Genomic DNA, 27,859 nt, shown 5'->3' on the forward strand with positions numbered 1-27,859 from the left:
ATTTACAGCATTTCCTTTCCTTTCAAACAATGCAGGTTTTATTTCCTTTAGCACCAAGTCTGCTGCAGGCCGTAAACCTTCCTAATTAAAGCTGAACTATAAATGAATCGCACACCCGTGGCAGCAAAGACATAAACATAATTGTATCGTATTTTTAATTAGTATTTGTATTTTCTATTGCATTAAAAATGGGGCTCAGCTTGAAATGTAAAAGTGTAGAGTGCTGGTGTGCAAAAGATATTTATAAAACCTTAAGTGTTAATTGATATCTTAAAGTGCTTTCTCAAACGAGCCCCAGGAGGAGGGGCGAAACGCGTCACGTGACCACGGGACTAGGAACAAGGAGGTGGATACAGCTTGCACACTGGCAAGGATTGTTACAACCAGAGGCGATTACTGCTATATTGCACTTTACTCCCCATGGGTTAGTAAGCAAACGGTGGACATTTATTTTTTGCTGTTTTTTTTTATTCTACAATAAAGTATTTTTTTTACCTGTTACCCGGGTCACCAGAGCATATATTGGATCCTACGTACTCTAGGGACTGATCCTCTCTGAGCGCCATAGCTTTGAGTGGGGCTTACACCACTCCTAATTTGTGAGTTTTATCCTATTCGGGGGTTTTAGCTGTTTTTTAAATGACTTTATTGCACTAGGAGTGCTTCTCATTTTTTATCTCCTTTTTACAGATACCTACAGTGCATATTGTACACAGTATAGGTATATGCATGTGTGTGATTGGTATAGGTGGCGGTCATATGTGACCCACTCCACTTATGTAAGCACTTATCAATTAACAATTAAGGTTTTATAAATATATTTTGCGCACCAGCACTTTACACTTTTGTCTTTTTGTACCTCATTACCAAGGTTTACAGCGGGTGCTGCATATCACAAACATTTTCTATCATTCTGTTTTAATTATTTATGGTTGCGCCGATTTTATCTATATTGTGTTATTGTTCAGCTTGAAATGTCCCTTTAAGGAGGAACTGTCCTTTCTCTGACATTGACCCTTACTAATTCCCTCACCCTAACAGTATCACCGGTTCACAATGCTCTGGGCATTCATGAACACTCAGTCATCTCCTTGGAAAGTACCATATGAGTACACGCATGCTCAGATATTACCCCAACAATGCCATTAATGTGCATGAACCCTCATGGCAACGTTAAGGTTACTAATTTGCATTGCATGCCCTGCCTGTGCCAGGACAGTCTGCCACACAACATAAAAAATATATAAAAATAATTTTTATTTTTTTTTAAAACTAAACAAAAAAAACAAACACTTTACTATTGTGTTCAGTTAGCCAACGTTCATTCCGTGTCTCTAATTCACGTAGAGGAGATAATATCATGTCAAAGAGAACCTGCCCAGACCTGAGGATAATGTTACCTCCTCGCCCTTCACCTCACTTACAGAACTGGCTAATGTGGCCAATGCCGGTATATGTAACCAGCAAAGATCAGGAGCATTTACACAAATTAATATACAGTCAGTGAGCTTTATTTTCACAAATCATTTGTAGCCGAGATCTTTCACAATCTAACCATGGCCATTCTCGTGTATCTTATTACACCAGGTATTTCTGGTTTCAATGGGAATGAAGATCAAATGAACTGTCTATTGATGGAAGGTAAGTACTTGCTATTATTCTCAGCTTTTGCCCTTTTCTCCTGAGCCGTATGGATCGGGCAGCTTTGAGATCCTGCACAGTCATTTATCTTTTGAAAGATGTAGAAATATAGCACTCGTGCACCTCTGTCCTGCAATTCTTAGAATTAGATTTGGTCTCTCTTCTGTTCTTCCTCTTTGATACAACATAGATATGTCTTCTTCCTGCTTTAAGGCTTTTAAAGTTGAAGGGGTTTTGGGGCTATAGCAGATGACAAAGACCTCACACCAACAGTATTGTCCGTCAAGAGGGCAACATCGTCCTGCGGCAGGTTTAAGTTCATCTTCTCAACTCTCTAGTTCATCCTCATATGCTATGGCGATTCCTCTGCGACCCTCAACAGTTTTTACCACCGCTGTCTGACCCAGCGATCTGTCTAATCCCTGCCAGCTACGGGCAGACAGGAAAGAAGCTGAGGAAAAGAGAATTCAGAATTGTTTTATATGTAAAAGCAGTGATATTATATATCAGAATATAGCTCACTAGACACGGGGGAGGGCAGAGGAGGACACGCGGGAGAGCAGAAGAGGACACGATGGAGGGCAGAGGAGGACACGATGGAGGGCAGAGGAATACATGCGTGAGGGAAGAGGAATACACGCGGGAGGGCAGAGGAGGATACGCAGGAGGGCAGAGGAGGACACGCGGGAGGGCAGAGGAGGACACGCGGGAGGGCAGAGGAGGACACGCGGGAGGGCAGAGGAGGACACGCGGGAGGGCAGAGGAGGACACGCGGGAGGGCAGAGGAGGACACGCGGGAGGGCAGAGGAGGACACGCGGGAGGGCAGAGGAGGACACGCGGGAGGGCAGAGGAGGACACGCGGGAGGGCAGAGGAGGACACGCGGGAGGGCAGAGGAGGACACGCGGGAGGGCAGAGGAGGACAAGTGGGAGGGCAGAGGAGGACACGCGGGAGGGCAGAGGAGGACACGCGGGAGGGCAGAGGAGGACATGATGGAGGGCAGAGGAATACACGCGGCAGGGCAGAGGAATACACGCGGGAGGGCAGAGGAGAACATGCGGGAGGGCAGAGGAGGACACGCGGGAGGGCAGAGGAGGACACGCGGGAGGGCAGAGGAGGACACGCGGGAGGGCAGAGGAGAACACGCGGGAGGGCAGAGGAGGACACGCGGGAGGGCAGAGGAGGACACGCGGGAGGGCAGAGGAGGACACGCGGGAGGGCAGAGGAGGACACGCGGGAGGGCAGAGGAGGACACGCGGGAGGGCAGAGGAAGACACGTGGGAGGGCAGAGGAGGACAAGTGGGAGGGCAGAGGAGGACATGATGGAGGGCAGAGGAGGACACGCGGAAGGGCAGAGGAACACATGCGGGAGGGCAGAGGAACACATGCAGGAGGGCAGAGGAACACATGCGGGAGGGCAGAGGAGGACATGCGGGAGGGCAGAGGAGGACATGCAGGAGGGCAGAGGAACACATGCGGGAGGGCAGAGGAACACATGCGGGAGGGCAGAGGAACACATGCGGGAGGGCAGAGGAACACATGCGGGAGGGCAGAGGAACACATGCGGGAGGGCAGAGGAACACATGCGGGAGGGTAGAGGAACACATGCAGGAGGGCAAAGGAGGACATGAAATGAGGTGTAAAAACACACCCAAGGTTAAATGACCTTCGTAACACCCAGAACCTGCCATACATCATACTAAGCAGCATGACATTTGTGAAATAAAAATCAATGCTATTAAGAGATGTGGATTCATTGAGCATGTTTCTTCATTTACCAGCAGGTCCAAGTTCAGCCAAAGTGCCGTCATTGTTTCTTTGTGCCACAGTCAGGTCTGGTTCCTTCTCTGGGACCTCAGAGGCACAGAGACGGACTGAGCGAAGTTCCCCGGTTATCAAAGAGACGTCAGTGCGGTCTGCATCTGCGGGACTAATCTCTGGAAACTGCACATGGGCACATCCCCCTGTAGTAGGAATAACCAGAGAATAATGTTTCATACTGCATATTAATACATGCAATTACCCATGCCCTGCAGCACATTAATATAACACAATGCGGGTTACAGATCAATGAAAACCATGGACTGCGCACAGTATACAGTTGTAGGATTGTACTGCGTACACAGAGGTGGATTTAACGGACAGTACTCCAAATGCGCACCCATGACATCATGCAGCTGCACACCTGCGGTGTTTCTCACCGACCCTTATATAAAAGACACATGACACTCGAATGCGGGACGTGGTGCACTTTGTCACTTTTGGCAACATGTTCCATATGAATAACACATGAAAGAGAGATACGAATACCACGTATATTATGCTATCAGTTTAGACCAGGGGTTCCCAATAAATTTTTCCCGTGGAACCCTTTGACATAGTATATCAACACCGTGGAACCCCTCCAAAAAAAATTTGCACTATAGCATAAACCTTTCAATTAGCAGAGCAGAAGGTTTTCTTTTTTGGCAAATTTCGGGTTTTTTTGCTGTATATACACTAATTTCTACAGATCGTAAACAAATTGTAGTACTTAGAAGCAGGTGTGTTTCTGTGTGTAGAGTTGGTGTTTGTATCGAATTTCTGCGTTTTTATACAGGGGTGTGTTTGTATGTAATGCTTGCATTTGCGTGCAGACGTGTGTTTGGATGTTGTGTTGGATTTTATATGCAGATGTACACTTGTGTGTAGTATTGGTGTTTGAGTGTTTCTCTATTATTTTGGAGTTAGAGTTCAGGGGTGTCTTTGCGTGTCATGTGTTTCCAGGAATGTGTGTTGTTTTGGTGTTTGATTGCTGGGATGTCTGTACATGTACTACCACATACATACACATATACATACACATTAACAAACAAACACACCGACACATACACAATCATATACATACTAACACATACACACACATGTTGAAACAGACACACACTGACACACCTCAACACACCTCAACACACACACACACTGGCCTATACACATACACACCAACACACAGATACACACAAATACATACACTGACAGATACATACACCTTGACACACAGATACACACACTGGCACAATAATACACATATTGACACATACACACACACTCAGATACACTGACACAAATACACATACTGACAGATACACACCTTGACACACAGATATACACACACTGGCAAAATAATTCACATATTGACACATACACACACACTCAGATACACTGACACAAATACACATACTGACAGATACACACCTTGACACACAGATATACACACACTGGCAAAATAATTCACATATTGACACATACACACACACTCAGATACACTGACACAAATACACACACCTTGACACACAGATATACACACACTGGCAACTACACACACAGATATATCACTCAGTAGATGTTTAATGTTTCTTTGCATCTTTGCACAAAAACAATTACCATAGTTGTCATGATGTTCAGAAAGCTTGACTTTGTGTACCATCTCCTGTATATGTCAGAATCTGTTTGTTTGACATTGTATTAAAATATAAAAAAACTTCACTAAAAATGAGATATGGAAAAAAAAAACACCACATAACACAAAAGTGTTTATTATGGTGTTATAATGTCGCTGGATTCAAACTCATCTCTTATAGATATGGAGGATAAATAGAACGTATCCTCTATTTATTATACAGCTGATTGTATTATAAAATCTATTACAGTTTACTGGAAGGGTTATAGTGCAATGAGGCTGTGGGTGCAGGGTGTCAGACTGTGAGTCACACTGTTTTCTGGCAGAGTCTGTGTCAGCTCCGCTGCGCTAATAGTTTGAAATGTGGAAAATCCCTTTTAACGAGGATTGTCAAATCAAATCTATATTTACATTATTACTATATACAGCATATATACTATTATATACAGCATATATATTATTATATACACAACATATATATATTATATACAGCATATATACTATTATATACAGCATATATATTATTATATACACAACATATATATTATATACAGCATATATATTATTATATACACAACATATATATTATATACAGCATATATATTATATACACAACATATATATTATTATATACAGCATATATATTATATACACAACATATATATTATTATATACAGCATATATATTATATACACAACATATATATTATTATATACAGCATATATATTATATACACAACATATATATTATTATATACACAACATATATATTATATACACAACATATATATTATTATATACAACATATATTATTATACACAGCCTTGTTCAAATGTTTGTTATGCAAGATGTGTGGAACTTGTGAAAATGCAGACTGTACAAGTCATGGTTTTGGTTTCTGCTCTCTATTTCTTGCTTATCTTACGCTGGAGGTCCCAAGGAAAGAATGGGTGATCCCAAGGACAGAGTGGGTGGTCCCAAGGGCAGAGTGGGTGGTCTGCACCACCAACAAGTGCTGACTACTTTTATTGCTAATTCCAGTCCAGACTAGTGGCCGTGTTAACATTTTCAGAGTTGTCGGAACTTGTGGGAGCAACAGAAATCCTCTGCACCTACCAGAGATACAGACCCTGGGACCTCTGTATAAGGGTACACTGGGCTGATGAGGGATGTATTCAATCTACCCACCAGCCTTTAGGGGGGAACCTTTGGGTACACTGGGCTGATGAGGGATGTCTTCAATCTACCCACCAGCCTGTAGGGGGGAACCTTTGGGTACACTGGGCTGATGAGGGATGTCTTCAATCTACCCACCAGCCTGCAGGGGGCATCATTGGGCTGGTATTTTGAAAGCTGTGTATTTTGCAAACAGTTTTCAACTCACTACAAAATTTGCAGTTTAGATAAAAATACTTCAGAGAAAGAAGGAACATAAGCTAAAACAGTCTCTAAACGGCAGAACAAGAAAGACATACTCACTGGAAGATAAAAATAAAACATATATACACAGAATTCGTTAGTTACAACCATTACCACTATTTACCAGGATATTATCTAAATGGTAATAAAGCTCTTAAATACATATATATTTCCTTCTTTCTTCTCACATTACCCCAGATTAGCCTTTACCTGGAAGCAGTTCCCTAAAGTCAGTGATGCAGTGGCCACTCCATTCCCGTGCCGGGTTACATGCCACCTCCATCTCATCTGGTGTCACTATTGGACGGTAGAAGCCACTAGAATCCAGCAAGGAGTTCTCAGGACAGGCCACAAGAACAAACACATCCACCTCAGGGAAGTTGGCCAGTTTGGCCGGGTTCAGTTTGCCCATGGACATCATGTAACTCTTCTTGCCAGCCCGACGGATAATGTCCTTAAGGTGTTTCAGTGCGGACAGGTAATCAGAGACTCCCAAAGTGCCTACCAGAATGCCTACAACCTGGGCATCGCGGGCCTTTTCTATCAGGTAAAATCTCTTCATCAGAGCACGGTTTACATTGAGTCCTTCCTTCCTGCCCTCTGCAGTCTCCGGGTTATAGCTGAAGAAAGGACATCTTGGCCAGGTCAGCAAGAGATTGCTGAGAGTTGGACCTTCACCTCCCACGTAGAAGAAACTGTAGCCATCTGGCCAGAACTTGGGATCTGGAGAGAATCGTCTGCCAAATTTACAGGTCTCATTGGGAAAAGGGATCTCCCTCTGCCCTGGCAGTTTGGAAAAAATGGCGCGGGGGTAATTTGGGCCAAGCTGGGCTTCCAATTGAACTGAAAAACAACAGAAAAACTGGGATATTATTAAAAGGCTCAGTTTTTTCTACAAATAAGCTATGGACAGCAATCAGTGGAAGGAGTGTGGTCACACTGTGTATGAATGCCTTCTTGCACAATCACCCAAAGACCTACATTTCTGAAACATTTTGTTGTGTAACACTTGCAGAAAATCAGGAGAAAAATATTCTTTATGATTATACAATATAAATGATATACATGAAATTAAAGGCAGAAACTAAGAGAGGTTTTTGTTTTCACATTTAAAAAAAAACAAAAAACTTTATGTCATATAAAGCACACTGCGAAGCCAGGTTTGAGAACTAAACCCAGCATGTTCTTCAAGGGCTAGTGTAACTACGATTAGCTTATAAAATCTCATATATCCATGATTGCAGCTCCAGTGGGCAAACGATAGCTTTCAGAGAATTAATAGTACCCTTTACTGGCATAACAAAAAGGCTTTGTGTGACAGAAAATTAGATGCTAGACAGTACAGAGGGGAGACGATTGAAGCCTCGCTGAACACATTTCACAATACAAGTGCTTTTTCATGAAAGGGCGCAATTTTAAACACATTATTGATCACCGGCGAGTGGCATCTCTATACGGTTTGCAGGTGATAGAGCTGCGACTGACCCTGACAGATACTGAAGTCTGCACCCCCTGTTCCAGGTGATTTAGCAAGAGGAAGCAGGCCTGCTTGACCAACGCCCCTGTCTGACAGTAAAAAGACAGCGTTTGTAAAGTTCATGGAAGGACTGAAAGCAATCAGGTCTGCAACCTACCTAATACATGTTCGTACACCACATCAGTGAAAGTAACTACAGGAGTCTCTCTGTCCGGGAATAAGCTCTGAAAGGCATCTGCGCAAAGACTTGCATCAACGGCTTTGCGCCCAAACACATACGACACGGGCAGTCTGGTGCAAGGACTGAGGCAGGCTCGACCGTAATGTACAACGGCATCAGCACCGACATGTTCTGCGGACACTTCATCTACACAGCAACTGGATAATGAACAGAAGAAGCAGGTCAGATCAGCAGACAGAGTCATGTCATTGACGGATATCATTGAGCAGTTTATAGCAATGAGATCCTTTTAATGTCTATAACATTACATTACTAATCTGCCAGGGACAATGGTAACGTGCAGCAGGGAAACCCACTAACCACTTTGCTCTTTCGATAGTTACCCTCCAATTTATCATGGGTTTTATTATATCTATATAATACATGGAACTGTGCAGCTCTTTGATTCAGCGGTGCCAGCAACCCACTCTCTGATCCCAAGAGATAGCATTAATGTATCCCACAGAAAGCATACTGCAATATATTACCCACAAACCCCTGGAAAAAGAGACTCATTATAACCATGAACGCAGAGTGTATGCTTGGGAATAGACCGGTTAATATTCACAGAAAAGAAATGAATGGCAAACGCTTGCATGAGCTACACACATATTTGTTATTGACTGAATGAGACGTTATGGGACCACCGCTGTAAGTGACAGAGAGATATGCACACAGTAATTCTCCCATAAAAAAACTATACGCAAACCAGGATTGGCTGAGATATGTCATCAATGGATATGGAGCAGAGACGCTAGATGCAAAAGACAGACTTTTAGAGCGGACTAAAATCCTTATGAAACACTTTGACTGTGGTGGAATTTCACTGAAATTCTAACCCATTTAAGTGACATACAGAGATAAAGTAGGGACTATTTTGTGTATCTCCTCTGCCTGAGTTTCTTATACTCAGGGTGGAGTCCAAGAGTCAATCCAGACAGCCATCACTAATGACAGGGAATTGGCTGTGTCTACGGAGGGTCTTGCGGGATCCTCCATAGACTTCAATGCTGTACTCTGACACATGTGGCGTTGGCTCCAGGAGCTTCAAAGAGGAGCAGAGCAAAGAAGATGGTAGCGCCCGCGAGGGACAGGTTCAGGAAAGTAATCTCACCTTTACCTGCCCCCTGTCCACCGGACCCTCAGCGGTGATGTCCCCATCATGGGTCTTTGTGAATTCAGCAAAGTTTCCAGATGATGACGGTGCTGCTTTAATTAAATTATTTTTTGTCCAACAAAAATTCATCCAGGCCACTTCATCGCAATGAATCGGTCTGGGTGAGGTCATCCTGTCCTTTTAACCCTGCAATGTAAATCATGGTAGATTTTAGAAACTGTATACATTGCAGGGTTAAATCCCCCTCCTATGGCTGTCATACTGACAACCAATAGAGGCACTAAAACTCGGACATGTGACGCGGAAGCCCCATAGGAACGTACATGTGTGTCAGGTCGCCCATTCTCCCATGACATTGCGGGAGATGGAGAGATGGGATGTTTCAGGATCTGGAAAAACTTAAGTAAAAAGCTTTTTTTTTTTATTGTTCTTAGAGCCCATGGGGGCGGAGTATAAATAGGGACATGGAAATTAAAGCAATAGGAACACAGGTTTATATTCCTAATGCGTTAGTGTTCCTTTAAGAATTATATTTAGAAAGAAAGAAAAAAAAAAAACACAAGACAATTGTCATCAGATTTCCATTTAATGAAATATTTGTATTTTTATTATATTGATTTTTCGAGGAGCCACGTTGAGTCAGACTCTGCTGTTACTGATAGCTCTGTGTGCAACTGCAGCAGCAGCAAGTTAGGTCGAGCAGCAGTTGGCCAGATAGCAACAGAGTCCAACCCAACATGGCCGCTCAGCCAGATAAAAAAGGGATATTTTCTCGAAAGAAATCAATTTATACCAATGTTTTGGTATAAATGTCATTCAGTTTAATTTAATGCAATAAACTATTAAAAAAAAAAAAAAACAACTAAAAAGTGAAAATCTAATGACAGCTGTCCTTTAGCTAAATAACAGGTGAGTTGTTTTTTCCTCTCATTGACCCATAGCTTTCCACCACGCAATCAATTTATGTGCCTGCGCGACAGACGCTGCCGAGACACAGCTAGCAGACACTGACCTGCCATATGACGTATCGCCCAGGATATAGACTTTAGCAGACGTGGCATCCTCCAGCTGCCTGGCTATGGCCACTGAGTCCGCCAAGAGTTCATCAGGGAATTGCAAGGCTACCTGTGGAAACAAACACACAACGAATTTCAGACCAAGCACCAGGAATTACAACGTAGATCGTTTATACACAAACAGTGCAAGAAGAATACATTACTATTGTTTGCCTAACACGGCTGCACAGGTTTAGATAATTCATCCTACGATGCAGGAAATGCCCCCTTAGTTTAATGCGGTGAGTAAGATGGTTGTGTTCAAAACTAAACCCACACAGGACTCTCCCTGTGACAGTAACATGTACGCAGGATAGACACCATGCCGTACATTGCAAGAGTTGAACTGATTCTAAATTAAATTGTTGTGAATTTACCTATTTTCAATAAAAGTGATGGTTTTGTTAACACCTGTCTTCCAGTATGTTAATATTTTTAATCTTTTTAAATGAATGTTTGAGAAGCTGAGATTATCCACCCATCTCTTCATTCTCCAGCTGCTGTACTGTTATGGCTGCCTGAGAATTATGGGAATTGCAGTCCAGTAACAGAAAAAGCCATGAATGAACATGGATTAATGTGTTTGGTAGTAAATTACCCATCACTTGAGAAATAAAAATCTGTAGAATTCCTTGTTTTTTTTAATAATACTAAAAATAAATGCATGAAGATTTATTCAGATATAAGCCGTTGCGACATACCCTTTGGAAACCGTTTATCTGAATGAAAGAAATAGTTTTCCCGATCTCGTATATCTCCTCCAACGCCTCCTCAGTGCTCTCACTGATACTCTGATCTGAAGAATCAAGTTTGCGGTTTATAACTTCCTCTCCGTCGCTGCTGAATAAGGCGGTCGCCATAGTGGTCAGCAGAAATTCTAAAAAAATATATATTTATGTTAAAATAAAGATTTTTTTACATAGCACCAACAAGAGTCATTCACAGAATTCCTAATAATGGTACTTAACCACAGTGTGTGAATTTGACACGTTCTAGACTAAAATTAAGCGTATTAATCAAGTATTTTAGCAAAATATTTACAGTCAGTAAATAGCGAATTATATTTTATTGTAAATTACTAAACTAAAATATAGGTCGTAAAATAAGTAACTATCAGCTGTTTTATGTTCAGATTGCTTTTGCCAACTGATAGAAGTATTTGAATACTAAAAAAGAAAATACCCGGATTACTGTCATGTATTATAATGTGGGTAGCTAATACACAGCTCTCCGGGTGTTTGTAAACCACATTTCCCATGATCCTTGCTTCTGCAAACAAGTCATCAAGGAAGCAATATAATAAAAAAATACAGTTTAATTATTAGCCATTGGCTACCACTTTATTAAACTTAACAAAAAAAGGAATCAAAAATATATTAAAAAATAACCGTGGGAAATATGAACTTGATGAATATGTCATAGATTATGAGATTTATTCTAAACATTAATAGTGCTTGGCAGCACCTGACACACAAAATAAATTCAATTGAGAAACGAAATTAAAAGGAAACAGTAAATATTGCTCTTCTGATATCACTGGGAATGTTTGAAATGCAATGAGTGCAATCAAAGGGTATTTTAAATATTTCACTCAGTGTTTTGGATTTTACTTTCTCACCATAAAATATGAAGCCACCCCCTTCTAGAATACCATAAACATTTTGAATAAAGGATAGATAGAAATTAAAATAAATCTAAACATAATGAATTAAAAGAAAATACATTTTAACCAAAATGCCTAAAAATGTTATAGTTGAAAAGAGCCCACTCACTCCTAGTGTCAGGAGATAGAATGGCCAAACTAATAATTGATATCATTTATATACAGTCTGATTCCATAAAGGATTAAATAATAAATTGTAACAAAATACATTAATTAAAAAGAATGTAAACATACAATATATTTATATGTTTATAAACTCACATGAAATGTGTATCTGTAACATGGGGAGATCTCTTCCTATGACAGCCTATCACCCTCAGCCAGGGGCTCAGCACACTCTGCACACACTGGACACATGGTCACAGCACTCACTTCCGGGTATCAGGAGCCAATCAGATTCTAGACACAAAGAGAGCAGCTCTGTGCCTCCACCAACATGGCCGCTGTATTTCCCCACTTCCGGTGACGTACAAAAGATGCGCTCAGGGCAGACAGCTGATGACGTGGCAGGTGCCTGGCTGCTGCTCAGAGAGGAGGTGAGGTGTGATGTCATGGTTTGTGTCAGTGATGTAATATGCAGCCAGCCAGGTACAGCATGGTCTCCTGGGCACGTGGGAAGTGCTGCCCTGCTGTATGGGGAATTCATATGCTGCAGGAGAAACCCAGTGTGTGGATCTCCTGCAGAATATGAATGCTTCATACATTAGGGCAGCACTTTTCCTGTGACAGCATGCCTCTCAGTATTAATAGGAGTGTGGTCCAGGGGGTGGGACTGGCTACAAGGCAGCAGGCCAGTGGCACCATATTTTTATTATTATTATTATTATTATTATTGGCATTTATAAAGCTCCAACATATTCCGCAGCGCTGTACAATTGGATGTAGTCAGGGAGAGACCCACTCAGGGCTGCGTATACCCAGAGCACTGTCTCCTATACGGGCTGAATTCCCTGAGTTTAGTTTTAACAGAGCAAGCCCATCTAATGATGAACTGTGCTTATTGGGGTACGTGTCTCCGGACACCAGAGGACAAGCCCAGGACTTTCCCATGGCATGCACACGTCAGACCGGCCCAAATGATATCAAGTTATATATATCTCTATCAGTGCCGCAACGTTTGGTAGAACAAACTGGCACTCCAAAGATTATAGGCATTAATTATGTGTAATTACGTTTCACTAGTGGAATGAATAGCAAGTATCTACGTTTTAAGATATATATATATATAAATATTATTGGGAAAGGTGCAAAGCATGCTGGGTTAGATATACGGAACATTGACTTGCTCATGCCTGAATTCTGGATTTTACATTTATTTTAAATCACAAATCTGTTTTTAGATATTCTGCAAGTGCAACATATAGAGGCTTATCAAGAAAAAACACATTTTTGTGAATTTAAATCTGACCTGAAAGTTGGGTGAGGGTAAAATAGCCAATATGAAACTGCTTGGTGATTCGTTTCAGATCACCAATTTTAGCCTACATGTTGCCATTCTGATTTCAGTTTGCTGCAGTTCGGAGATTAGATGCAATTCTTTATTCTTGGCTTTTTAAGGTGACCGCTTGTAACTTCACTCCTAGAAACGCTGTTCTGCTTGAGGTGTCTTGACGCTTACCCATCGCATGCATGGAATCGTGGGACTACCTACTGTTTTCTCTCTACACAAGCAAGACTAATATCTAGGAGACTAATAAATGCAATTTTAATTTTACTTTTAAGATTTTAAATTCTACCGGTGTCATTTAATGTGAAGGTTTTATCTGCAAGTATTACAGTTACAGTACTTGTGGGTCTGGGGTTCTCTTTAATTGATTGTGTTTTTTTTATATTATTTTCTACAGTCAGATTAGTGGAGCTGCAGCTGAATTCTGACTCTGGTGTCACTGTGTGGTCCTGTATGATGGAATTGGAGCCTTCACCCAAAGCCACGGAGTACCTACACACCCTCAATACACACGCTGAGCACCTTCTTTCCCAGATAAACAAAATGCGCCTTCAGTTGGAGTTCTGCGACGTGCAGATACAGATCGGAGAAACTGTGTTTGCAGTGCACAAGCTGGTGCTGGCTGCCAGCAGTCCGTACTTTGCCGCATTGCTTGCTGGGGGCATGAAGGAGGCATCAAATGATGTGGTACAGATTCAGGGACTGGAGCCAAGCAGCTTTCAGCTCCTACTGGACTTCATTTACACAGGTATAGAATAATCCTGTACCCCTGTACTATTCAGCGGTCCCCCAACATAGTCCTCATTGACCACCAACAGTTCAGGTTTTGCCAGTATCTTCATTTGAATAAAAATGGAAATACATAAATCCTGGACTGTTGGGGGTCCATGAGGACTGGGTTGGGGATAGTATAGATGGTATTCTTATTCTCCAGTTCAGTGGTAATGCCTATATTGACCTGGGAAAGATAAAATGTTGCATCGATCCAATGTGTAATTTTACCTTTTTCTAGCCGACTGAGCTGTATGGGAGTTACATTGCTTACTCTGCCTTAAAGACGTATATGTCTTATTTAAGCTGCATTGTTTTATGAGTAAATAGTAGAATAAATGGCGTATACTGCGCCCAAAATTATACGTACATAAATCTTTAGATGGTGTAATACTGTAGACCTCAGAATAACAAAAAAGAATACAGTAATAGTGCAATACAGTATAGTAGAATACAAATTGAAATAATAGTGTTATATGAGATCCACTCACTTTTAATTGAGCTATCTTAGAGCTCTGCTGTGTTGCGCATGGACGGTACAATCCCCGTCTAAGGATCTGTGATGATGTTGGCAATACAGGTGCTCCAAATGCAATGCAGTGTGCGTGATATATCTGGAGACCAATATAAACAGGAGAGAAATCCAATGGTGAAGTAAAAAAAGAAAATATGGTAATGTACAGGCTTTGCTCTAGATTAAACAGCATGGCTAGTATAATCTCCACTTATGGATATGTTGGTACCAGGAAGCAAAGAAAAAATAAAAGGTGAATAGCTATAAAAGCAAACTTTTATTTTAACCAAACTAGTAAAAGACATTAAAAAGTCTAAAAATAGAATGAGTCCCACTTGACGCGTTTCACCTATCCAAGGCTTTTTCAAAAGTGTGAGTTGGTCCTTGCAGTATTCTGTTTATATGTAAAGATCTTTATTGAAGATTGCTGCCTGGTGAGTCCAATTTCCGGTTTCGTTGGAGCGCACTTGTCATTGTTTTATCAGTACTCCGTTACCAGCTGTGTGGCTGTGTCAATGCAGTTTTATCGGCGCATTATCTTCCTACCAAGTCATCGTTGCAGGATGCTGTATGTTAAAGGGACACTATAGTCACCTGAACAACTTCAGCTTAATGAGGTTGTTCAGGTGAGAACTATAGCTCCCTGCGGCCTTTCTCGTTTAAACAATGTATTTTCTGAGAAAATGCAGTGTTTACATTGAAAGCTAGGAACACCTCCAGATGCAGTCACTCAGACTGCCACCAGAGGAACTTCCGAGTTCGTGAATGCCTAATTCGCATTCATCAGGTTTGACGTCTTCACATTTGGGTAAATACATCAAACGTGATGACAGGAGGCACTGGGAACGCGCCTCCTATGTCCTGTAGTAACCCCGGAGCCTGTAAGCAATTAGAGCAGACAGTGTGGGAGCCAAGTTCTCCTGCACAAACAGCGGCTCTGGCTGACAGGCTGAAGACCGGAGACCGAGCAGCAGGTTCCAAACCGTAAGTAAACTTATTTTGTGAGTGTGGGTGAGTGAGAGATTGATTGATTGATTTTGAGTGTGAGGGATGGATGGATTCATCCATCCCTCTCTATCCATCACACAGTAATAGTATATGGATGACCAGGAAACAAATCTCATTTCGGACCAAGGTGCCTGGTCATCTGTACACTACACCCATCATTCTAAGCTCTTTATGACTTAGAGCCAAATTTACATTCCAAATCACAAAGCAAACTTCAGGTAGCTAATGTAGACATTCCACAAGATATACTGATTGGATATCTTAACGATTTAAATATTACGTCTTTTTTGCAGCAGATTTTTCCATCTGCACAATATATGGGTTTGTGCATAACCAGCCCACTTTTAATGAAATAATTTTGTAGTTTAACCCCTTAAGGACCAAACTTCTGGAATAAAAGGGAATCATGACATGTCAGACATGTCATGTGTCCTTAAGGGGTTAAAGCCTTAGGAATTTGATATCACGTGGTGATCTAGGGCGTTGTTTGAGCTTATTATGGTATCCTTGGCCTCTATCCTGTCTGCCATAGATTGTATGGTGGGTATACCCGTGACACACTCTGCTCCCACATTACTGGATACAAGGTATAAACATATTACAAGTAGGTAAAACCTTCCTAAGCTTATCACCTGTTTCCATAACAGACTCTTTTAAAGGGTTTGTCTAAGCACCATATGCACTTTGTGTTACTTGAATATGTGCAGGAACTTGTCTAATCCAACAAGCTATTCTTCTTTCTTTTTATTTATTTATTTTTTATGTCATGACTTGGTTGTTCCCTGTAAACATTCTTTGAATTATTTGGTCTTTATTGTTTCTCCTTGGACAGGCTCGGTGAGCATTAGTGGAGAGAACGTACAAGAGTTGATGACGGCAGCAGACATGCTTCAGCTGAGCAATGTAGTAGACCTGTGCTGTGACTTCCTAAAGGACCAGATTGAGCCAGGCAACTGCGTAGGCTTTTTCCAATTCTCTGAGCAGCTAGCTTGCCAATCACTGGTCGATTTCACGGAGAGCTACATCCACACACATTTTCCAGAGGTAAAGATGGGGGATGAATTTCCGACTCTTACAAAAGACCAGCTGATCCGTATCTTGCGCAGTGAAGAACTCTGTATTGAGGATGAACATCAAGTCTTCTCTGCTGCCTTGACTTGGATCCAGGGGGACATTGGAACACGCAAGAGGCATGTAGTTGAGGTACTGGAACCAGTGCGCTTCTCATTGCTTCCACCACAAAGACTTCAAAAAAGCATTGAAGGTAAAAATGGCTGCCACACATTTTTACCTAGATGCTTGACCATCACCTGTTAAGATTGGATACAAAAATTGTTGATAGTTGTCTTCTAATTTCCCTGCGTCCTATAGATGTGACTGATTTCAACTTGCGGGTGGCTTTGCAGACTCTGCTGAGGGAATATTACGAGCCATGCCCCTCGCCTAAAGATAAGAAGCACTGCAACTCTCTACAAGCATCTCGTGTTCGTCCACGCAGAAAAGCTCGTAAATTCCTCTATTCCATTGGTAGGGATGATTTTTTTTTTATGTGCTTTTTATAGAAGGAATTCAAAATAAACAGTGCTTGTGGGTATAGAAGGCAAATTCAGCTCACCTCCATCTTTTAGCACAATGATATTTTAATGTTGCATATGTATAAGTAGTGCTTTGACTATTACACTAGAAAAAATTGACAAACCACTGACTATTTTTTTTTAATCACTGTTTAGTTGATATACCCCTATGAGAACACCCATACATTTAATTCTGCATTTTCATTGGAGTAAATCTAAGAATAGCTTGCAAAAGTTGCAAAACTCTCCTGTGCAGCCTTTGCAAGCCCTCCCCTTCTAACCCCGCCCAGACTTTCTGTGGCTGTCCAATCACACATTTCCCAATGCAGCTCAATGATAAATCTTTGAAAAGAAGGTGCTCTGGGCAATTGCTGCCTCTTGAGTTTAGCTCCACTGAGCTAACCGAACCAGGAAGCAACATGACTGGTTGTCTGACTGACAGGTGTAACAAGGTTCATTTATAAAAGTGCAGATTTCTATAGAAATTGGCACCGTTTAAAAATGAAAACAAAAGGACACACTCTTAGCACATAAAGTAGTTCAGCAAAATAAAGTGCTTTAGGGGTCTGGAGTGCTTTAACAAAGTACCTCAAAGAGACAGTCCTGAGTTATACTCCCATGAGAGGGCATATGATCTTGCCTAAACTTTTGGCCGTCACACGATTTGTAAATGGTAACAAAAAAAAAATGTTTGGAATACATTTCAGCCATAAAAAAGTGGAGAAGGTGATGACATGGAAGCTTATTTTCCTCTAGCACCTTCTCTCACCCCAGGTACGGTTTGAATGGTGATGTGTGTTTGTCTCCCGCACAGCAAGTCTACAATCTGGGTGCCACCCATGCAAATACTTTGTAATGCTTGCTGCCTTTTCTCCCCATGTTGACTTCATTGAACTCTTCACTTCTATGTAAATTTGTGCTGCCTATCCCAGGCAGACGACATTTAACTCTTGGAATTATGTAAATGAGATGCTTGTTTTTGTCTTTGCCCAGGTGGCTATATTCGCCTGCAGGGGGCGCGATGGAGTGACAGCCGAGCTCTGAGCTGTGTGGAACGTTTCGATACTTTCAGCCAATACTGGAGCACCATCTCATCTCTGCACCAAGCTCGCAGCGGCATGAGTGTGGCCGTATTGGACGGGAAGATATATGTTATCGGAGGTAATGATTTCAAAATCCCTGAAGCTGGAACTCTGGCGGACTTTGGGGTTTATGTCAGGAGACCAGTTCCAGGTGTTTTTTTTTTTTTTTTTTTTTTTTTCCCAGAAATCTAAACAGACTTTTCAGTGAAAGAGTAATGTCTCTTAATCTGAATGATTGTTCCATTCAGTCATTGATGGACCACTAAATCTGTCCTCCGCCAACAGAGGCTTGTCTCGGGTATTGACTTGGATGTCCCTTGTATCAGCAGAATAATTAACAACATTGCTGCCACAACATAACCATCATAAAGGAGTAAAAGGATCGATTACTTTAACTCTTTCAGTCCAGCGCTGCTCAGTAGAAATGTGTAATGTTCTTATTCACGGACAAAGTAATTTATTAAAGTGTGAATTCAAAAGCTTAGTTTAAAAAACTGGAAAGATTAGTCAAATCAGCCTATGTTGCCCTTAAAGTTTAATTTCACATTGAATTCACTCTTGAGTAACCTTTTAGGACTTTCATAGTTTGTGAAGACATCTGGCACCTTGGTTTAAGTGAAGTGCCTGCATAATAAAAAAAAAAAAAAAATAAATAAAGGAAAGAGAACTTGGAGCACAAAAATATTTTATTCACTCTATAAATTAAGTTTTAATAGGCTTTTCAGGTCTGTATATTTACTTGAAACAAATTAAGTTACAGCACGCACATAAAAATACACTTATAAATCTGATCAAGCTGCTTAAAATCGCCTATCTATGTAAACAAATATGGGGGTTCAGTTCCACCTTATAGCCATATTGTGTTTAAGGGATACTATAGTATCCGGAATACAAAGCTGTATTCCTGGCATTATCACTCCACCTGCCTCCCCCTTTGCTTGCGCACCCCCTAGGCCAGTAAATAAAGGGTTAAAAATCCTTTATTAACTTACCTTATCCCAGGGCCGATGTCTTTCGGCGCTGGCCCGACGCTCCGACATCCCGCGACAAGCAGGCTCTAATGCGCAGCAAATGCAGCGCATGCATTAGGTCTCCCCATTGAAAAGCATTGAATCAGTGCTATTCTATGGGGAAAAATCTGACGCTGGTGGTCCTCATGTGAGGACGTCCAGTGTCACATAATGGACCAAAGGTCCGTTTCAATTCAGGAAGCCCTCTAGTGGCTGTCTAGTAGACACCCACTGTGGGCAGACTTGGAGCTGCAATATAAACATTGCGGTTTCACATTGCAGCGCTAAGGGACCCTGTAGCCAGACCACTTCAATGAGCTGAAGTGGTTTGGGTGTCTACAGTGTTCCTTTCAGCCCACCACATTTACTTGACACATTAACACTGGCCATATAATGATATCAACAAAAGTGTTTTACCTTTTGAATGCCTTGACACTGAGCCTTGCATTTCATGGGCATTCCCTACACCAGCGGTAGGTGAGCTTTGGCATTCCAGAACATGTAGTCCACAACACCTGGAATACCAAAGGTTGCCCATGTCTGCTATAAACAATAATGACATTCAATAGATCAACCCCACAACTTCCTTTCTAGTTCCTGCACACCAGTGCCCCCCATGTGCTTTCTTCTCCTCTCCAAGTGGGAGCCACACACAGACTGATGTATGTAAAAGAATATTCTTGATTATGAAACAAATTAAATTGCACTTTCTCAACAGACCCCAGTATACATTTATTTCCATTGGATTTGCTGTATTCTCTGAAATACCTGATTTAATACTTGCATGTAAACCGCTGTGCCATTGTAACAATTTCAATATCCTGTTCCCTTTTTTAAAACTTTCTCCTTCCTGTGAAAGGTGAAAAAGATTCCATGATCTTTGACTGTGTTGAGTGCTATGACCCAGTGACTAAGCAGTGGACTGCAGCTTCCTCCATGAACCAACCACGCTGTGGGCTCGGAGCCTGCGCCTGCCATGGTGCCATCTATGCTCTGGGTGAGTCAATTGTCCCACCCCCTCCTCTTTGTGTTAACTGGATGTCTATGGTGCAAGAATAGCCAGTATGTGTGAAAGCTGGAGGTTTTTTTTTACATGTTATGATTGCATCACAGCCTCTAATCTAATCTTCAAATCAGACCCTTAAGAAAATGGTTTGACTTTGTATAGACCTGTATTCACTGGTAATCACAAAGCTATCATTGCTTGACTGACCTATTACTATGTTACAATGCTTTTTTTAAAGGGATTTGGACCTGGTAATTAATTTACTTGGTGTCCTTGCAACCAGTGTTGATATGCTCGGTTTAATCTGTTTTTGCGTTATACATGAGCATATCTATTTTTCAGTGTAAACGACTGGAATGTGATTCTTAAAGGGACACTATCATCACCAGAACAATTGCAGCTCAATGTAATTGCTGCCTAGTAACACCTCTAGGTGCAGTCATTCACATGGCCACTAGAGGTGCTTCCTGAGACTGTGCTGCACAGCGTGACGCTGAATGTTGATCCAATGCATGTTCATGAGAAGATGCTGATTGGTACTGCGCAGCGTTTTGCCGCACAATAGCCTCCCAATGGATTAGCTAAATATGATGATCTCCGTCAAAGAGGTGGGGACAGCTGCAGCACGGCCGATACTGCGCTGGAAAGCAAAATGACTTTTTAAAAGAAGGCAAGGGTAGCCAGGAACCTAACATGTGTTTTTACAACTATAGAGATATAATGGATACCGCACTCCCCAAACAGCCAGGGTCGGCCAGGCCCCACTTCCAGATTTGTAGAATAAATAATGGTCGTGGCACTCTGGATAGTATCAAAAATAGCAGCTTTATCGCGGCAAAAGCAACAACGTTTCAACCCAACTGGGTCTTTATCAAGCGGAGGACCTAAAATGTGCTTTTACAACTATATTGTCAGGAATACATGTATGTATTTTTATTATTTATATAGCGCCAGCAAAATTCTGTAGCGCTGTACAGTGGACACTATAGTGTTCCTTTAAGGTTTATAAATAAATGAATCTGTGTGAAGCCATCTTGTTTTTCTACTGGACAGTTTAGTTTTATTGCTCAACGTAAGATAATCATGACTGCATTGCAAAATAATGCTCAGAGAGAACATATTACATGTCTGTTAAGTGGATATTCTAATCGCTATAAACTACAGCCATTGGAAGTTGTGGTTACAGTGATGGCAGACCACTCGTTCTGTTTTCCGCTATTGGTTATGGTGATGGCAAACTACAGTTTTGAAAGCAATTTTCCTCAGCCCGGACCTTTTCTGAATGAATTAATATACAATTTCTAACTCTGTGTGGAATCAGCTGGGAGTGTTGACTGAATCCCTCAAACTATCAATGTCCTTGACATCTTGAAAACATTGACATTGCTGGATTACAGCAAATAAGAGACAAGTTTGTGGGTGCCGGAGTACCCTCTGCTTGTGTCAAATGGCTTGAACTTTGACAGAGAACCGGGAGATCACACCAAAACCACTATAGCAATCTTAGAATGCCCTGGCTTACCTTTTGCTCGCTGGGAGCAACTCTGAAGAAACACCTGGTTAGAACATACTTTATTAATGATGTCTGGCAATATCACTTGATGTCCGTATTCATTCAGTGTACACTAACTCTCTGTTAACTACATGTTTTTTGGATAGATAAATGATGCCTCTGATCAAAGATCGCTGCTCCTCTTAATGTAAAGCGATGCACATAAACAAGGTATTTATGTCCGTGCATAAGGCGCAATAGTCTGCGTCCAGCATCTCCCGGTATGTCGTAAGTGGTACCCCTTAATATCTATGAATATATATATTATACTATTGCAGTTATAAGATATCAGGAACTTAAATGTGACCAGGAAAGCCTGTATTGTTTAAGAAGAGACCTGAATAAATTAACACAATTAGATTCTCCCAGGTAAGACGGGACATTCTAAGACTCTTTGATCATTCCCACTAAGAGTGGCTTATCAAGTCTGCAGGAACTCTCAGCTCTGCTGACTGTATGTAAATTGTAATCCTTTTATATGTAGTAAATGTAGCCTTTTGTTCTTTTTGTAAGCCTCCCCATGTTTCCTGTTCTCTCCTCATGCTCATACATCCGCCTTTCTTGCATAATTAATTATGTATGTGTGGAATCACTGTAGAGAACATCCCCCAATGTTACGTAATATCACACTGAGTGACGTAAGGAGAAGAAAAAAAACATTGTAAGGGGAAAATTCTTAAACCACTATATTGCTACTTACAATGTGTGTACTATGCATGTACTAAGTTTAGAATTATTATGGGTGTTTTATATAGCGGCAACCTATTCCGTAGCGCTTTACAATATTCTGATGGAGAGTGAGATTTTACATAGTTACATAGCTGAAAAGAGTCTTGCTTCCATCAAGTTCAGCCTTCCTCACATTTGTTTTTGCTGTTGATCCAAAAGAACCCAGTTTGAAGCACTTCCAATTTTGCAACAAGCTAGGAAAAAAAATCCTTCTTGACACCAGAATGGCAGTCAGATTTATTCTTGGATCAAGAAGTTATTACACTCCATTGCAAAATTATATTCTATTTTAAGTATACATCTGTATGGACTCTGATAAAACCACTTCTTCTGACAGAGAATTCCACATCCTTATTGTTCTTACAGTAAAAAAAAAAAACTTTCCTTTGCCTTAGACAAAATCTTCTTTCTTCCAGTCTAAACGCATGTCCTCATGTCGTATGAATAGTCCTGTTTGTGAATAGATTTCCACACAATGGTTTGTATTGGTCCTGAATATATTTGTATATTGTTATCATATCCCCTCTCAGGCGACGTTTTTTTCTAAGCTAAAGAGGTTTAAATTTGTTAACCTTTCTTTATAGCTTATATGTTCCATTCCTTTTATTAATTTTGTAGCCCGCCTCTGCACTTTTTCTAGTGCCATAATATCCTTCTTTAGAACAGGTGCCCAAAATTGCACAGCATATTCAATGTGTGGTCTTGCCAGTGATTTATAAAGAGGCAAAATGATATTCTCATCCCGAGAATGAATGCCCTTTTTCATGCATGACAATACCTTACTGGCCTTAGCCACTGCTGATTAGCATTGCACATTTAACAATAAATGAGATATTTACAAAATGACACAGGAATATTAGATGAGGACCCTGCTCAAACAAGCTTACAGTCTAGAGGATTATGTGTGTGTGTGTGTGTGTGTACTGTTTGTTTTGTGGCTGTGTGTGTATGTAGTAGTAGTGTATACTGTGTATAGCAACGTGTGCCATTGTGTTCGGCACCAGCCAAGACCTTCTGCAATATCACTAATAAAAATATTAAAGAGAATGGGTCCAAGTACAGATCGCTGAGGTACCCCACTGGTGACAAGCCCATGCTTCGAATATACATGTTTTATCTGGTTACATGTTACCCTGCTACCACCCATGAAGGCTTTATCTTGTCACTAAATGCAATGTCTGATGTAACCCTGTGTGTTAGAGCACATATTGCAGTGTGCAGTGTTACTGCATTTTTCTTGCATGTAAAGCAAGTGGTGTCCATGATTTGCTATTTTATCATTAAAGGAGCACTTCTCAATAAATCTATTTAGTATTTTGTGGTGTATCTCTTGTGAATAACGTCCTAATAAATGATCAGGAAATGTGGTCTTGCAGGTGGCTGGGTCGGATCTGAAATTGGAAATGGCATTGAGCGTTTTTCACCAGAGGAGAATGCGTGGCAGATCGTAGGAAGTATGTCCGTGGCCAGATATAACTTTGCCTGCTGTGAAAGAGAAGGTACTCTAACAATACTGCAATAACTAAGGATTGTCATTAAGCTAATTGGTAACTGCTTCCTGTAATGTATGCAAACCTATAAATACCGCACACACTTCACGATTTCCTCTGTTATTATATCAATCTACACTTATTGTGTAAAAATCACTGTCTAATCAAGACTGCACTGTCTCTTTTTAGGACTTATCTATGTGGTTGGTGGTGTCAGCCATGAAGGGATAGAATTGACCACAGCCGAGGTATATGACCCCATTGCCAGGCGTTGGACCTCTTTACCGCCAATGCGTTACTGTAGGGCCTACCTGGGGGTTGCGGCTTTAGATGACTGTCTATATGCCGTGGGTGGCTGGAACGAGAGACAGGACGCGCTCAATATTGTGGAGAGGTTCTCATTTGAAGAGGTATTTTGGTTCTGTGTATTTATTCTGTATTTTACATTTAAGAAGTTCTAACTTCCCCTTTCCAGGAATGTGGGATAATTAAAATACTTTAGAACAGGGTTCTTAAAACAAGGTTGTCCCCCGATGATGATGTACTAGAACTCCCATAATTCCCTTGTCAGAGATTAGTGGGGGGTTTACTCAAGCATCAGTACCCCTTAATCCTCTACAGATGCCGACACAGTGTGTGATCTCTTAAAATATACTAAATATCAAAAGTAAAACCGTGCATGCCAGCCTTAGGTGGGGTTCTCCCATTACTCCCATTTACTAAAAATCTACAGTTTCTGCAAAGGCCATAATAAGGTCAGCTATAAACCATATTCAGCTGAGGCTTGTGGGATGTGTAGTTCAGCATTGCCAGCAATTTGCTCAGTGAAAAGATGCAAGCTACCGAAAGCTTTACTATGGCTTACTATTAGTTTGCCAATAAGTAAATTTCTGCATTTTCTTAATATATCTGTATCTCCATAATGGTTAGAGAGAAAACGCTTTGCATGACCCTCTACGTCTCTCTGCAGTAATAAGGACTAAATTAAAGTGAGACTGTCAGTGGTCTCCATGCTAGGTGTATAGATGGTTTCATGGTAACGTTAACGAAGTCAGAAGAAATTAATTCACGTTTTCACAGTTTGTAGTCTTATGCTTATTCAACTGTGAATAAACCGAAAAAAACATTATTAAGAGTCCGGACGTGCCTTCCTGGCAGGGCCTGTATAACGCTGAGTGTGATTTTTCTTTCCTCTCGGTTGTAGGAGCAATGGGTGGAGATTGCATCAATGAAGCAGCCCAGAGCGGGGGTATCGGTGATTAGCGTCAATGGGTTGCTGTATGCGGCAGGCGGTCGAGCCACCATTCAGAACTTCTCTGCTCCAGTTACATCCGACTCTGTGGAGGTTTATAATCCACACACAGATTCCTGGACTGAAATCAGCAACATGATTACCAGCCGGTGCGAGGGGGGGTTGGCTGTTCTCTGACAAACATCCTGAAAGTAATATGCTTCTATTGACTTTGAAATTGCTTGTGCAAACAAAGAGCACTTCCAAACACTCTGTATCTCCCAAGCTTCTCACTGGAGGCACAGACATCCTGCTTCTCAAGGCTAATGTGAGAGTCAAAATTCCCCTGGTTTAAAAAGGAGCTGATTACTTCTTATTACCTGGCATTTAGCAATTGGAATACGGTCATAGACTTTGTTACAAACTACTGCGATGGTTTAACCAAGCAACAAGGCACTTTTAATGATCTAAGCTACCTGGTAGTAACTCCTGATGGCACTTATCAACTGAAAGAAGAAAAGAAAAAAAAGTCTTTCATTGAGAAATTATTTGTAAAACTCCATCATTGAAATACATGTGGGTGACAGGGTCCACTTTATACATTGATTTACCTATTTAAAGATCACTTCTACCTCCTCCAAGATGGCTACTGTAAAAAGCAGCCAAGAGCAATGTACCTTCACATAGGACTATTGGTGTCCTGTAACTATATTTGACGTAGAATTGCTTAATAAATGAATAGTTCAATCAATAAAATTGATAATCAATAGAATTTATTAAATGGGGGCTCGGCCCAAGTCCCTTTAACCCCTTAAGGACACATGACATGTGTGACATGTCATGATTCCCTTTTATTCCAGAAGTTTGGTCCTTAAGGGGTTAAAGTTGTCTGCCAATAATGTACATGTAAGAGGTACGACTTGCTCCCATGGTATTTGGCGTTTAGCACAGGAACGTTTAGATGGCATTTTCAAAAAAGGGGGAATTGCTGGTGTTGATGAAGGCACTTTTAAAAAGTCTCAAACGATGGCAGGAACTCCGTAAAACTGTAGCTTCCAGCATTCCATGCTGCACAATATAACAGCATCGTTTACAAGGAATATCCACTGTTTTAATTGTAAATTACATTATTTTATTTTTCTGCGTTGGGTTGAATGTGCTCCATTTGTTGCCGAAGTATATATTTTAGTAGTTTTGAATAAAATGTTTTGTTTTATTGATTGCAATTGAGTGATGTTTGTTGTAAATACAAAACACAGGAATATTCATTTTAGATCTGCGGTACTAGACTTCCAATAACATTTTTTTATTTATAAATCAGTCATGACTTTTAACATGAAATGGATTTGGTGTGTTTTCCAGGCTGCAGTTTAAGGGGAACATTCACTTTACTAAATATTACACTAGTGAATAAAACACTATCTTGTATTGCTGTATGTTCTAAGGAACACTATAGGGTTAGGATTACAAACCCAATGCTATAGTGTCCCTACCTAGAGTAGTGTTTGCCATGAAGCAAAGGGTTTTACTCCCTTTTTTCCCCCAGCATCAGGGCTCAAACCCTAACCCTCAGTCACCTCTTTGTACATGCAGCATAGATAATCTATGCACAGAGCATAAAACCTAGATCCAGCCTCCTGTATAATATGTTGGTTGCAGAGTCCTATTTCAGTGTGTGCCTGTGGTTGTCCTACCCATATTAAACAGTTTACTGTGCAGCGTTTGTCTAGATTTTATCGTTCCACGCAACAATCATGCAAAAAAAAAACAAAAAACATGGTTTCCCCTTCCATGGTAAAGACCCCTACAGATAATTATTGCCCTTTTACATCTGCTAGTCCATATTAGCCAGGGTTTCAGCTCAGTCACACTTCTCTTAATCCTTAAAGGGACACTATAGGCAGCGTTAAGGATCACTGCAGTGAGTGGGTGCTGTGACCCCTAACCCTGCAATGTTAATTATTGTAGTTTCTGTAAAACAGCAATACATAATTACATTGCAGGTTTAAGACTGCCTTTAGTGGCTGTCAATCAGCCACTAGAGGCACTTCCTGGTGGTTCTGCATAACTGACACTGGACATACTCCCACTCTGCATAAGTACACCCAGCGTCCGTTAAATCGGTATAGGAAAGCATTGCAGCAATTATTTCCTATGAGGAGGGCTTAATGCGCTTGTGTCGTTTACTGTGCATGCGCATTAGTGCCCACCTGGTCGGAGGAGATGCTGGAATCAGGTAGGTAAAGTAAAGGTTTACTAGACTTTACACTGCAAGGGGGAGAGGGCGTAAGGGAGCTTTGTATTCCTAGCCCTATACTATCACTTTAAACAATGGGATGACCTGTGTTTTACCATAATGCACACCCATTCTGTATCTGTAACATAGAGCCCTGTTACTGCACAGTTCCCATCATCCAT

The 27,859-nt window shown here is 41.1% G+C and overlaps 2 protein-coding genes across 3 annotated transcripts; one reads left to right on the plus strand and one right to left on the minus strand.

Moving 5' to 3' along the window:
- Positions 1-1,495: 1,495 nt before the first annotated feature.
- On the minus strand, positions 1,496-12,424 carry DPH2 (diphthamide biosynthesis 2). Its single transcript, XM_063427150.1, has 7 exons — positions 12,289-12,424; positions 11,066-11,241; positions 10,322-10,434; positions 8,130-8,350; positions 6,706-7,338; positions 3,420-3,605; positions 1,496-2,092 (listed from the first exon to the last, which is right to left on the minus strand). The coding sequence occupies exons 2-7, from the start codon at positions 11,222-11,224 to the stop codon at positions 1,968-1,970; spliced, it is 1,437 nt and encodes a 478-aa protein (XP_063283220.1). The 5' UTR covers positions 11,225-11,241; positions 12,289-12,424; the 3' UTR covers positions 1,496-1,967.
- Positions 12,425-12,496: 72 nt separating this feature from the next.
- IPP (intracisternal A particle-promoted polypeptide) lies at positions 12,497-26,242 on the plus strand. 2 transcript variants are annotated; one of them, XM_063427688.1, is made up of 9 exons: positions 12,497-12,563; positions 13,872-14,222; positions 16,600-17,031; positions 17,139-17,294; positions 18,335-18,502; positions 20,293-20,430; positions 24,097-24,219; positions 24,400-24,620; positions 25,415-26,242. In XM_063427688.1, the coding sequence occupies exons 2-9, from the start codon at positions 13,928-13,930 to the stop codon at positions 25,637-25,639; spliced, it is 1,758 nt and encodes a 585-aa protein (XP_063283758.1). In that variant the 5' UTR covers positions 12,497-12,563; positions 13,872-13,927; the 3' UTR covers positions 25,640-26,242. The 2 variants fall into 2 exon arrangements, with proteins under 2 accessions (XP_063283758.1, XP_063283757.1); XM_063427687.1 differs by having other exon boundaries at positions 12,509-12,568.
- Positions 26,243-27,859: the final 1,617 nt, after the last annotated feature.

This window comes from Pelobates fuscus, chromosome 7, assembly GCF_036172605.1.
Source record: "Pelobates fuscus isolate aPelFus1 chromosome 7, aPelFus1.pri, whole genome shotgun sequence".
In the NCBI taxonomy this organism is placed as follows: domain Eukaryota; kingdom Metazoa; phylum Chordata; class Amphibia; order Anura; family Pelobatidae; genus Pelobates; species Pelobates fuscus.

Bases quoted from the DNA above. Each gene is read 5' to 3' on its own strand.
- IPP (XM_063427688.1), top strand. From the start codon at position 13,928: ATGATGGAATTGGAGCCTTCACCCAAAGCCACGGAGTACCTACACACC. The intron at 24,220-24,399 runs GTACTCTAACAA...GTCTCTTTTTAG, and splicing joins TGCCTGCTGTGAAAGAGAAG to GACTTATCTATGTGGTTGGT. The intron at 24,621-25,414 runs GTATTTTGGTTC...TCTCGGTTGTAG, and splicing joins AGAGGTTCTCATTTGAAGAG to GAGCAATGGGTGGAGATTGC.
- DPH2 (XM_063427150.1), bottom strand. From the start codon at position 11,224: ATGGCGACCGCCTTATTCAGCAGCGACGGAGAGGAAGTTATAAACCGC. The intron at 10,435-11,065 runs GTATGTCGCAAC...TTGTTTCCACAG, and splicing joins AGATAAACGGTTTCCAAAGG to GTAGCCTTGCAATTCCCTGA. The intron at 2,093-3,419 runs GTAAATGAAGAA...TCTTTTCCTCAG, and splicing joins GGCTGAACTTGGACCTGCTG to CTTCTTTCCTGTCTGCCCGT.